At 43.8% G+C, this 12,135-nt stretch overlaps 1 protein-coding gene across 2 annotated transcripts; it reads right to left on the bottom strand.

Annotated features, from left to right (window-relative positions):
• Positions 1-340: 340 nt before the first annotated feature.
• RDH12 (retinol dehydrogenase 12) lies at positions 341-10,962 on the bottom strand. Of its 2 annotated transcripts, none has more exons than XM_041759261.1 (7): positions 10,786-10,962; positions 9,221-9,339; positions 8,571-8,726; positions 7,797-7,901; positions 6,303-6,512; positions 4,366-4,555; positions 341-1,145 (listed from the first exon to the last, which is right to left on the bottom strand). In XM_041759261.1, the coding sequence occupies exons 1-7, from the start codon at positions 10,827-10,829 to the stop codon at positions 1,043-1,045; spliced, it is 927 nt and encodes a 308-aa protein (XP_041615195.1). In that variant the 5' UTR covers positions 10,830-10,962; the 3' UTR covers positions 341-1,042. The 2 variants fall into 2 exon arrangements, with proteins under 2 accessions (XP_041615195.1, XP_041615194.1); XM_041759260.1 differs by having other exon boundaries at positions 343-1,145; positions 10,762-10,962.
• Between the last annotated feature and the right edge of the window lie 1,173 nt (positions 10,963-12,135).

The following is a 12,135-nucleotide window of genomic DNA, read 5'->3' on the forward strand; positions in this document are numbered from 1 at the left end:
ACCCAACTGAATCATCTTTTTTTTTTTTTTTTTCCTTTTTTTTTTCCAACTGAATCATCTTATTTTGCACCCAGATGCAATAATTTAAGAAGGATATGGGTAGGTGGGTAGGGTGAGATACTACTCACTAAACTAGAAGGCTGGGATCCCTGGGTGGCACAGCAGTTTGGTGCCTGCCTTTGGCCCAGGGCGTGATCCTGGAGACCCAGGATCGAATCCCACGTTGGGCTCCCGGTGCATGGAGCCTGCTTCTCCCTCTGCCTGTGTGTCTCTCTCTCTCTCTCTGTGACTATAAAAATTAAAAAAAATAAACTAGAAGGCTGACTTCCCCCACTTTGTTCCATTTCTCCTTTGCTACCCTGACAAAATAAATAAGGCAATAAGATGAATGCACCATTTTTATTTTCTCTAAAAATTTAGGTAAAGGGAAGTTTGCAGGAAGAAACCATCAATGTGATTGAGAATGAAAAGGCCCAAATTTACTCAATATTATGTCAGTTAAATCTCAATAAAGCTAAAAAAATTTTTTTTAACTTCTTAAAAAGAACTGAAAAAGGAAAATGGGAAGGTACAGCTTCATGCAGTGGCTCCAGGATGCTCAGAGAAAGAAACCAAAGTTGACCAAGGACAAGCCAAGATTTTCCTGAGTTGGTTCAGCCTCCAGAGTATCCCAAAGAGGATGAGCCAGAATTTGGGTCTATAGACCCTGGACATATAGTATGTCATGTTGACACTCCTGTCACATCCACTGAGCATTCTGGCTCTGCCCAGTCCTTCTGCCCAGAGAGGGCAGCTGACTCTGCAATACTTAGAGAAGAATCCTCCGTAGGTGTGAACATCTTGTACCATGAACCAGCCTCACCAGAGTGTCGAGTGTGCAAAGGTTTCCAGAAGAATGGAGAGAATCAGAGCAGGGCAGGATTCTCAACAGTAGCCAGCCAGGAGGAGAGTCCTTCTGAATTGGCCTTCTCCTTGGTCTTCTTGGTCTCCTTTCAGTAAGGCATGGACTAGGCCTGATACAGGTGTGGCTCTTCCACCAGCTCTAATCCCACTGGATTCCTAGAAGCTCACAGCTGACATTCCATAAGCGCTCAGCCGTTTTGTTATCTCGGGCCCTCGGAGACACCCAGGCCCTCTTGCAGTCACTGGAGGGCAGAGAAAGAACATGAACATCCAGAAGTGGCAGGTGGCAATCTGGAAAAGTTGATGGCCTCTTTCTCAGAATATATTTTTAAATGTCTAAGATATATTGGATGAAAAGGAGCTCATTGTCTTGGATTGCACTTTTAAAATACTTTAAAAACAGATTTGTGCTAGAGTAATGCAGAGGCTTCTTTGTGAATGTATTCTATCTCAAGAGCTTGCTGGGTCTAATAGCCACCGGCCTTTGAAGTAGTGGTGAGCAGAGGTGACACTCTGAGATAGCTGCACCAATAGCCATGTGACATGAAAATATTTAGTTTCATTGGTAACAAAGTCACAGGTATCACTACTACTCCTGCAGCTTATGGCTGACATTTGTCATCAAAGGAAATGTCAAATTACAGGTGGAAGTTAGTGAAACTGAAGACAAGCAATTAGCTTCCCATCCAACTTCACAGACCCCTTGAATTCTATCCGTAGACCCACTTGTGCCCCATGAACCCAGCCTAAGTACAGTATTTTCTTCTTTTGGAGGGAGCAAAGGATGGGGGAGGGGTAGCTAGATGGATGAGGAGATGGGGGGAATACAGTGCTCACGGTGGTTTTCTTTAAATAGTATTTTTTAACTATAAAAGTTCTGTATAAAGCTTGCAAAATTCGGTGCTGATAAGGAAGAAAAGCCTATTTACTTTTTCTTACACTTATTTGCTTTGTGTATGAATATAGACTATTTTCCTTTTACAGAAAACTGGGACCATATTGTATGCAGGATGGGGGGAAGATATATTTCTCTTGTTAAAAATGTATGTTTTAGGGCAGCCCGGGTGGCTCAGTGGTTTAGTGCCATCTTCAGCCCAAGGCATGATCCTGGAGACCCAGGATTGAGTCCTACATCAGGCTCCCTGCATGCAGCCTGCTTCTCCCTCTGCCTTTGTCTCTGCCTCTCTCTCTCTCTGTGTCTCTCCTGAATAAATAAATAAAATCTTAAAAAAATAAAAATGTATATTTTAGGGACGCCTGGTCATGATCCCGGGGTACTGGGATCAAGCCCTATATTGGGCTCCCTGCTCCGTGGAGAGTCTGCTTCTCTCTCTCCCTTCTGCTCCCCCAGCTTGTGCTCACACACTCTCTCTCAAATAAATAAAGTCTTTTTTAAAAAAATAAATAAAATTTAAAGATAAAAATGTATATTTTGATTATATAAGTGACAGGAAATATGTGATCCTTAAAAAAAGGTTTTAATACAGAAATACTTGCAATAAAAGGTTAAAGTTCTCCTTCACACTCCTCTCTTTCTCAAACTCCCTGGAAGTAACTACTACTATGGTTTGCTGTGTATCCTTCCAGACTGTCTTCTATGTATTTACAATGAATACTTACATAGTTCTGTATTGCAGTTTTTTTATCACAATATTATATCACTGACATTTCCCTCACTGATTGAGTATTATTTGGAAATATTTTAGTGACTATATAATATTGTATTACATACTTATGGCAGTGATGTCAAATACTCAGACTTCAGGATAGCATTGTCTAATACAAATGTGATGTGAATCACAGATGTGAGCCACATGTATAATTTTAAATTTTTTAGTAAAATTTTTTGTAAAGGTTTTACTTATTTGACAGAGAGCAAGTGCACAAGTAGGCAGAGCAGCAGGCAGAGAGAGAGAGAGAAGCAGACTTCCCACTGAGTAGAGATCCCTACTTAGGGCTCAATCCCAGGAACCCAGGAACATGACTTGAGTGAGCTGAAGGCAGATGCTTAACCAACTGAGCCACCCAGGTGCCCCTCTAATAAAATTTTTAAAGTATATTTTAAAGAGGAAAAATAAATGGATGAAATTAATTTTACCAGTATATTTTATTCAATTCAATATAGCCAAATAATTTCAGCATATAATCAATATAACAAATTACTAGTGAAATATTTTAAATTTCTTTTTTCATACTATGTCTTCAAAATCTGATGCACATTTTATACTTACAGCACACCTCAATTTGAACTAGCCCTGTTTCAGGAGCTGAATAGCCACAAAGGGCTAGTGGCAACCATACTGAACAGCAAGCTCTATAACCAGACTGCCTGGGTTTAAATTCCAGGTCTACCTACAAGCTATCTGACCTTAAGCAGGACTTAATTATTCTAGGCCTCAGTTTCCTTGTCTGTAAAGTGTGGATAATATTATTATCTGCCTCCTAGAGTTGTAATAATGATATGAATTATTACATGTAAAATATTTAGAAGAGTACCAAATACTTACAAGAGCTCAAGCAACATTATTATTATTTATCCATTCATCCATTGTTGGGCACTGAGGTTATTGCCAATGCTTCACTTAATAAATGGTGCATCAAGGGTGCCTGGGTGGCTCACTTGGTTAAGCGACTCAGGTCATGATCCCAGGGTCTTGTGATTGAGCCCAGGGGGAGTCTGGAACTCCCTCTCCCTCTGCCCCTGCCCCAGCTGGTTTGCATACTCTCTCTCTCACACACACATTCTCTCTCTCTCTCTCTCTCTCCCTCCCTCCCTCCCTCCCTCCCTCCCTCCCTCCCTCTCTTGGTCATGTAAATAAATAAAAATCTCTGATAAATAAATAAATGGTGCATAATGAAAAGCCTTGAACAAATGGGACAGGATAGCAGATTGGGATAGATCAAGTCATGGAATGGAAAAGAGATTTAATCTTGGGCTTCTTTTTTTTCCCAAACTCAGATTGCGCAGTCTGCCACAAGATTCAACAGTGAAATGTCTTTGTCTTCAGTCCGTCAGATGGTGCCAATCTTGGCAGCACTGGGAGAGAGTTCACTGGGAGAGAGGTGACCTTGCCCCAGTGCTTTGTGCTACATGGTAGTGAAGAATTCATTAAAGAAGTCAATCAAAAGCTTAAAGGAGGAGAAAAAGGGCCAGAGGGCCTGTTAATGTTCTTTCCAAAGCATAACCAAGAGGGCCAGGCCTTTCTAACAGCTCTTAGAAAGCTACAAAGCTGACCTGAAGATGTGGCACATAGGTATAAAACAAACATAAGAGCAACTGTTGCCCAATTTCTGATGTGAGCTCCCTTGGAAAAGTAATAGCACTTGGTTTGTTGCCTCAATCTGTCTGGATTCCATTATCAGGCACAAGCTTGGCCACGAGGGTGGGGAGCAGAGCCCAGGGAGCCCTGTGCCCCACCATATACACAGGTGATGGAGAAAACCAGGACTGCCTCCACTTACCTGAAGTACTTGCCACTCAGGGGCTCCAGACCCTCAGCCAGGGCACAGTGCAGGCTAGTCTGCGCCCCCTCCCGTGCCGACTTGACAAAGGGGGAGAAGATCCTCCAGAGCAGGCACAGCAAGAAGGAGTGTCGCACTAGCTCAGAGCTGACGACGCCTGGGTGCACAGCATAGGTGGTGACCCCCGTGCCTAGGGCAAAGAAAGCACAGTTATTTGGGGGTGGGGGTATATCCAAGCCCAAAGAAACAGCTTATCTGCTGCAGCAAAATGCACAAATGGGAAGGGGACTCAGAAAACGAAACCCCAGCTTCAGGAGGTGCCTCTCCCAGCCAGGTAGAATCTGATTGTAATTAATTGATCTCTCCCAGAAAGATCTATAGACTTCTCAGACTTCTATGCTCCACAAGGAGTGCTTGATTGAAGGTCCTATTTCAATGTCACCTTTACTCTGTAGCTTACATATTAATAATAGAAACAACTACATGTAGTAGTAGTAGTAATAGGAGGACAAGGAGGAGGAATATCAACTATTAACAGTGGTATCTTTGATATTTCTATAGAAGGAGCTTAGGGAAAAAAAAAAGAAGGAACTTAGGGGAAGCAACTAGTTATAAGTCAGAAGGCTAGGACCTTGTTTTGAACTGTAATTGCTGGGCAAGTATATTTTATGGGGTATAGAATGAGGGGTGTTGGCGAGATAATGGAGGTTAACATGACCCCAAGGTGCTCCTACTATCTTTAGTACTTATTATATGCAAGGGCTTTGCTACATGCTCTACATGCATTATCTCATTTAATTCTCAAGAGGCTTGCTTATAAGGTGCCCATTTATGGGAGCAGAAACTGAGCTCTCATCACTGAGAGGCTCAGTAAATTGCCCAGTCATACCTAGCAGGCTGCAGGGCTAAAATCTGAACTCTGATGAAGCATAAAGAGCATAGACTCTGGAACTAGACTGTCTGCATTTGAATCCTGGCTCATTTAGGAAACTTGCTTGGTCAAGTTTCTTAATATGTCTGTGATGAGATATAGCTATCTCTTCATTTGTAGAGTGGGGCAAACCTACCTCATAGAAATGTATTAAATGAGTTTAGACGTGTACAGTATATGGCACATACAAAACTCTCAATTATTATTATCATATTATTTCTTCTAATAATTACCCTATTCTTCTACCTTCTGCATTCTGATGGTAAATACCATTGTTCCAATATTCCAACTTATTCCCAGTGGCAAATGGTCTGCAGATTTGCAGATATCAAAGCCAACAGCTGAGCAAAACCTTCAGGGGAGCAGAGAATCAAGAGATTAAGAGAAATCTCACCTCATCTTACAGCTGAGGGGATGAAATCAGGGGAAATTAAAAGGATGTATCCATATACATATGTGACTCCTACGTGGTAGAGCTCAGACCCAGGGGGCCGAAATCCAGCCTGAGCTTATTGACTGCAGGCAGTGGCAGCTTTATTGCTTAGCTCACCATATGAACCTCGGCAAATGGCACACACAGAAGGAAGAACCCTGGATTTAAAGCAGAGTTCCCACATTCCAGTCCTGACTCCTTCACTTGCCATATAACCTTGGGCTGGCCACTTCTTCGAACCTCAGTTTGGATACATAAGATAATAATAGTAAGTACTCTGCCTGTTACAAGAATTTGTTGTGAAAAGTCAAGTGAGATAGTAGAGAGGAGATAAGATGTGACATACACGTAAGATAGATTTTATAGATTCCTAACCCCTGTTCATTTTCAAGCTTCCTGAGGGCAAAAATTATTTTTTAGTCTGTGTATAACCTCATTCTCTTTAGTGTATAAAGCTACCACTGAAAGGTGCATGTTTGACATCTTGACTCCAGAAGTTTCTACGAACCTCTAATCTAAACAGAAGACTTTGCTTTTGCAATGTCTCTGCCCTGGCCCTTTCTCCAGACTTACCTTGGAGCCTCTTGGCCAGCTCACGAGTAAAAAGCATATTGGCCAGCTTGCTGTGGCAATAAGCAAAACCTCGGCTGTAGCGCTTCTCACCCTGGAGGTCATGGAAATGAATTTTGCCAACGTGGTGAGCCACCGATGACAGGTTTACCACCCGTGCAGGGGTGGACTCCTTCAGCCGCTCCAGGAGCAAGTGAGTGAGAAGAAAGTGGCCTGCAAGGAGAGCCAGGAAGGGAGATTGAAGAGTGGAGTGGTAGCCCAGGCTCAGGGGGTAGAAGCTGATGATAGGACTTCAGCATTAGCTCACTCTCTTCTGGGTATGAACAAATTTTGATGCTATGAAAACTCAGTCCAAATGATCAGTCAGTCTGAGCTCGTGGATTCCTCAAGACAGGGGCCAGAGCTGGACTACAGGTAAGGCAATATGGACTTAATCTGTATTTATTTGTCCCTGCGCCCTGTCCCAGTCAGGAGAAATGCTACCTGCTGGCTTCTGACCACCCTTTGGCCATGTTCACACAACTGAGGTACCCAGGTACCTTCATGTACAGAAGGGAGGATAGAATAGTCAGAAAAAATAAATTGCCTAGGACCAGAGAATATGTTTCATAATCTCCTCACTAGAGCCATTACTTTGAATTCTAAACCCCAGCCTTGTTCATTACCTCAGGTCCTCAAGGTCTGCCTCCTCCATCATCCAACCCTTGACCTGCTTGGCCCTCAGTTAGAGATATGACCCCCTCCAGCCAAACAGTCTCCTGCATCCACCATGCCCTGCTTGGCAAGCCTTGTACCACCATGGCCCCATCTAAGAAGGCATTCTTTTTCCTGGTATCTCCCAAGTTTTGGGTTTTCTTAATGGTACAGGGATCTCACTTTTTTGTGCTGGACAGTGGAAAGATAGTGAGCAAAAAACCAATGTCCAGTCTATTGGAATCCTGGGGTCTAGAAGGACCACTAGAGATTCTTGGCACTCATATAGGGTCATCTCCCTACAGAAAACAAGTTGGGGGTTTGTCTTGCTTTTCAGTCACTCAAAAATGCTTACCCAGAGCATCTGGGTGGCTCAGTCGGTTAAGTGGCCAACTCATAATTTCAGCTTGGGTCATGACCTCGGGGTCATGAGTTCAAGCCCCACATCAGACTTCATGCTCAGGGGAGAGTCTGCTGGAGATTCTTTCTTTCCCTCTGACCCTCCCCCAACTCCTGATCTCTCCCTCTCTCTCTAAAATGAATAAATGAGGGACACCTGGGTGGCTCAGCAGTTGAGGGTCTGCCTTTGGTTCAGGTCATGATCCCAAGGTCCAGGATTGAGTATCGCATCAGGCTTCTTGCAGGGATCCTGATTCTCCCTCTGCCTATGTCTTTGCCTCTGTCTCTCCCCGTCTCTCATGAATAAATATGTAAAATATTTTTTAAAAAACAAATAAACAAATAAAATCTTTAAAAAAATTAAAAAATAAAATGAATAAATGCATCTTTAAAAAAAATGCTTACCTAGGTGGTTGACTCCCAGGTGGGTTTCAAAGCCATCAGCTGTCTTAGAATATGGACACATCATCACCCCTGCATTGTTGATCAGAATATGGAGCTGCTTTTCCTCTATAGAGCAAAACCAAGGAGACTCTGTAGTTAGCAAGAAGCCCACTAGCTGCCTGTAGCAAGCCTGAGTATTTTCTCCTTGCCGTTGAACCATCTCAGTGATATTTATAACTGCTGTCATTGGGTTTCTAAATTTAGTTACTGATATCTTCATGGACACCACTCATTCATTCATTCATTCATTCATTCATTCAGCAAATGTATACTTAGTACTGACTCTGGGCCAGGCCCACTCAGCTATGCCCTGGACATATAGCCATAAAACAAGACAGACATAGTCCTTGTCCTTCATGAATTTCATAGTCCTTGGTAGAAGCTAGTCATTTTCCAAGATACAGAAGAATTTTGGCAGCGGCACAACTTCATCTAGTGCCTGGGGCCACAGGAGGTTGATTCTCAGAATGAGAAGAGTGTGACATCAGAACCACACCTTAAAGCCAAGCAGCAAGCCCAGACAGACAGCCCGACTTTCCCATTGCTGAGGAAAACCATGATAAGGATCCTGCCCAGCTTGTCCACCGCCAATTCCTTGCCCTGCTGGTTCAAGTGGCAGAACCTGTCCAGTGGGATCGATAGTGGCTCTGATGTAAGGGTCCCAGGTGGCACAGGGTGGAGCAGCCACTTCCACACCCAGCTTTCTGCTTTTCTGTCTATTGGCAGGGGACTTACCTGCCAAAAAGCCCTCAGCAAAGGCTCGGATGGACTTGGTATCAGATAGGTCCAGTTTCCGCACCAGCACCTGGGAGTTCTTTGTATCAGCTCGGATTTCACTGGCTGCAGACTCCCCCTTCAGTACGTCTCGGCAGGCAATGTACACTCGGGCTCCTGGGGCCAAAACAAAGAGAAAGCCATATGTTCAGACCCTGGGCTAAAAAAGTGGATGTAAGCTTGAGACTAGAGGACAAAATATTCTCCCAGCCATCCCTAAACCATGAGTGGCTATATTGCCACCTCAGGATTCTCATAAGTAGAACTGCTCAATCCCTTTGCTGTCAGCTTAACCCTAGGCTGGGAACCCTGGTTTTTACCCACTGGTATTTAATGCTACCTGGTATCCCATTTAGAATCATTGGTTTGACCAATATTGTACATGAACATCATTATTTCCCTCCATATACTAGGGAAAGAGAAGGGAGGGTGGGAAGTTTGTTTAAAGGTACAGAGTAAGTTGGTGTCAGAGCTGGACTTGAATCCCAGGTTATTTAAATTCCCAACCAAAACCTCCAAGCCTAGGAGGAAAGACAAGGAAATGTGGACAGAACCCCCAGTTTGAAAGGCAAGAGGCACTGTCCTATGAATACAGAAGGGGAAGGACTTGCCTCTGCGAGCCAGCTCTCTGGCTGTCTCCTTGCCAATGCCCGTGTTGGCGCCGGTGATCACCACTACCTTCCCAGGAAGCTGCACGTTTGATCTACAAACCCCACCAGCAAAGAACTTCCTATAGGCAAGGGAAACAAAAGCACTCATGTATCATCCTTCCAAATTCCAGACTGAGATCAACATAAAACCCATCCGGCCTCAAAGGGAAATTTCTTTACGTTGTCCTCAGGAGACCCAAAGAAGCTAATCTTCAGGAGACACTGTTTTCCCACTGGGCATCCTGCTCATCAGCTCAGGTTGGGAGGTCATGTGCCCAGAAACTACAAATGATTCTTTTGATGAACTGAATAAGTGTTCTTGAGCCAGGGCCAATGGAGACCTTCCTCAGATAACATGGATGCCCAGCTCTTATTTCTAGAGGTTCCCAGAGGTCAGCTTCCTCCTCTAACCTGCATTCAGAACATATGGGTGATGAGCATTAGTGGAATCAGCGTTCCTGAGCCCTAGGTCTTCAATAAGCATCAAGAGTGAAGAATTGATTAATAGCACTATGAATACAGCTCTTGGGCTGCCTCTCCAGTTTTAGAAAGCCAACATCTTCAAAGGCTTTCTGCTGTCCTACTAAAGAGTCCATTCTAGCCATCAGTGCAGAGAGAAACTTACCTTGTCCAGATGCCTGTGCAGAGAGCACCCTCTCATATAAAGTTGACTTGACAAGTTCCAAAAAAGAGGATGAGAACAGGGCAGAACTAACATTTCCTGAGCATCATCTGACTGCCAGACACTAGGCTAAGCGCTTTTTGTAAAGAACTTATTTTAATCCTCTCAACCACTCCAGTATTAGCCCCATTTTACCGTGGGGAAGACCGAGGGTCAAAGAAGTTCAATCCATTTGCTAATGGTGGCAAAATTGGAACTTAAACCCAGGTTTCTCTGCCATGACCTAGAGCAACACTCTGTTCCTGATATGTCCATTTAACCTTCTTTATTATCAGCAATTTTCAAATTTTTCAATCAGAACACACATTTCTTTGACATCTCCAGGAATCCCACAGCAGAAGACCCATCCCAAATCATTAGTTGAGGGTAGCCTCAAAGGTAAGAGAGTTTGTTTCCTTTACAAAATGCCTGGTACTTAACAATAAGTCCCTGAGCAATGACCTCCCATGGTAACCCAGCAGGGCCACCTTGACCGGGGACAATAAAGAAGGGACCTAGGGCCCTTCAGAGAAACCCAAGGGAATAGAGTGATAGAGCAAGCACTTCCACCTCAGCTGTCAAGCTACTTTATAGAGTCAGCTGTCCACTGGCACCAGAATTCAAACAAGCCCCTTCTCTCCCAGCCCCAGGTGCTTCCTTCTCGTTTTTCACCAGGGTATTGCTAACGACCTCCTTCCTGCTTTTTCTGCCCTGACCTTCCCTTCCTCAGCCTCAATCCCTTTCTCTTCTCTCAGCAGCTGAGAACTGCTACTTACAAGCTACGCATATCCCAATCCAGGGCTTTGCAAAATATTCCATGAGTTACTCAAACAGGACAAACCTGATGGATGGAGCTATCACGTACAGGAAAGAAAGGAAGGAGGTGAGCAGTCCCAAGATAGCCAGCATCTTTTCAACTTCTTTAGTTGCTGCTGCTCTAGCAAAAGCAACTTGAACTCCAAGTCTGGCTGAAGCTCCTGGTCTGACTCCAACTCCTGGCTTCTTTGTGCTACCCCTGCCTCCTCTAGCTCCTCTTGCTGCTGAGTGAGAGCTCAGCAACAGCCAGGCTGGAAGCTTAGCCCAGAATCCTATTTAAATCCGAGAGCTGTCAGAGCACAGCCTGCTGGGAGATGTAGTCCTGGGCAAGCGGACAGTGGAAAGAGCACTGGCATTCCCTTACTGGCAGAGAGAATTAGGATGAGGGGAAAATAGCAACTGCCTGCTAACTCTCCACTCTCAATTATTTCTCTTTTCTAGGGAATGTGTTCTCCTAACCACCCCCAGAGCTACTCCTGCAAGACAGGATATTTTTAACTTTAGTAGCTGACCCAATGACACTTGTAATAAAAGTGTGATTAAAACCGAAAGAGAAGGTAGAAACTCCCAGGAGAATGGTAAGAGAGGTCAGGAGGGTGGTTTCCCTTGGTGGGAAAGGGAAAGGGGTAGAGACTGGGAGGGGGCATGTTGGGAACTCCTGTGGGGATAAGCGTTCTGTTCTTCGAGGTGGGTACTGGTTAAAGAGGAATGCTCAGTTTGTGAAAAATTCATTGAGTCATACACTTGGTTTGTGCACTTTTCTGTGTTTTATGTTATACTTCAGGGAAGCTAAAACATGTGTACATGCCAGAGTAAGAGTTTCAGTGCATGGGCTCTAGAGTGGAGTTCCTGGTTCAGATCCCAGCCGATCTATTTGCAAGCTCCAGAGCCCTGTGTAGTTACTCAGTTTCCTCCCTGTGCAATGGGTATGGTAAAAATATATACCCACCTTTTTAAAGTATTAAATAAATACTTAAGTAGGCAGAAATTAAATTAATTAAATAGGTAGAAATTTTGAGAAGAAACTAGCATATAGGAAACTAGCATATGTGAAAGAGTTGGCTGTTTTGATTAATTTTTTAAAAATATTTTATTTATTTATTTATGAGAGACACAAAGAGAGAAAGAGAGAGAGAGACGCAGAAACACAGGGAGAGGGAGAAGCAGGCTCCATGCAGGGAGCCTGACACAGGACTTCATCCTGGGACTTGAGGATCACACTCTGAGGCAGGTGCTAAACCACTGAGCCCCCCCAGGTATTCCATGTTTTGATTCATTGTATTGATTCCTGTCTCCTTTGCTATCCCACTTGCTTTATTCAAGGGTTTGGGGCAGAAAAGGAAGACATAGTGAATGGGAGTAACATTTCAGTTGGATGCTTTTTTTTTTTTTTAAGTAG

Source organism: Vulpes lagopus, chromosome 6 (genome assembly GCF_018345385.1).
Source record: "Vulpes lagopus strain Blue_001 chromosome 6, ASM1834538v1, whole genome shotgun sequence".
NCBI lineage: Eukaryota > Metazoa > Chordata > Mammalia > Carnivora > Canidae > Vulpes > Vulpes lagopus.

Coding starts and splice junctions, on each gene's coding strand:
- RDH12 (XM_041759260.1), bottom strand. CDS start 10,829: ATGCTGGCTATCTTGGGACTGCTCACCTCCTTCCTTTCTTTCCTGTAC. Junction 9,340..10,761: donor GTGATAGCTCCATCCATCAG/GTTTGTCCTGTT, acceptor CCTTGCCTATAG/GAAGTTCTTTGCTGGTGGGG. Junction 6,513..7,796: donor CCTGGGAGTCAACCACCTAG/GTAAGCATTTTT, acceptor CTCTCCTTGCAG/GCCACTTTCTTCTCACTCAC.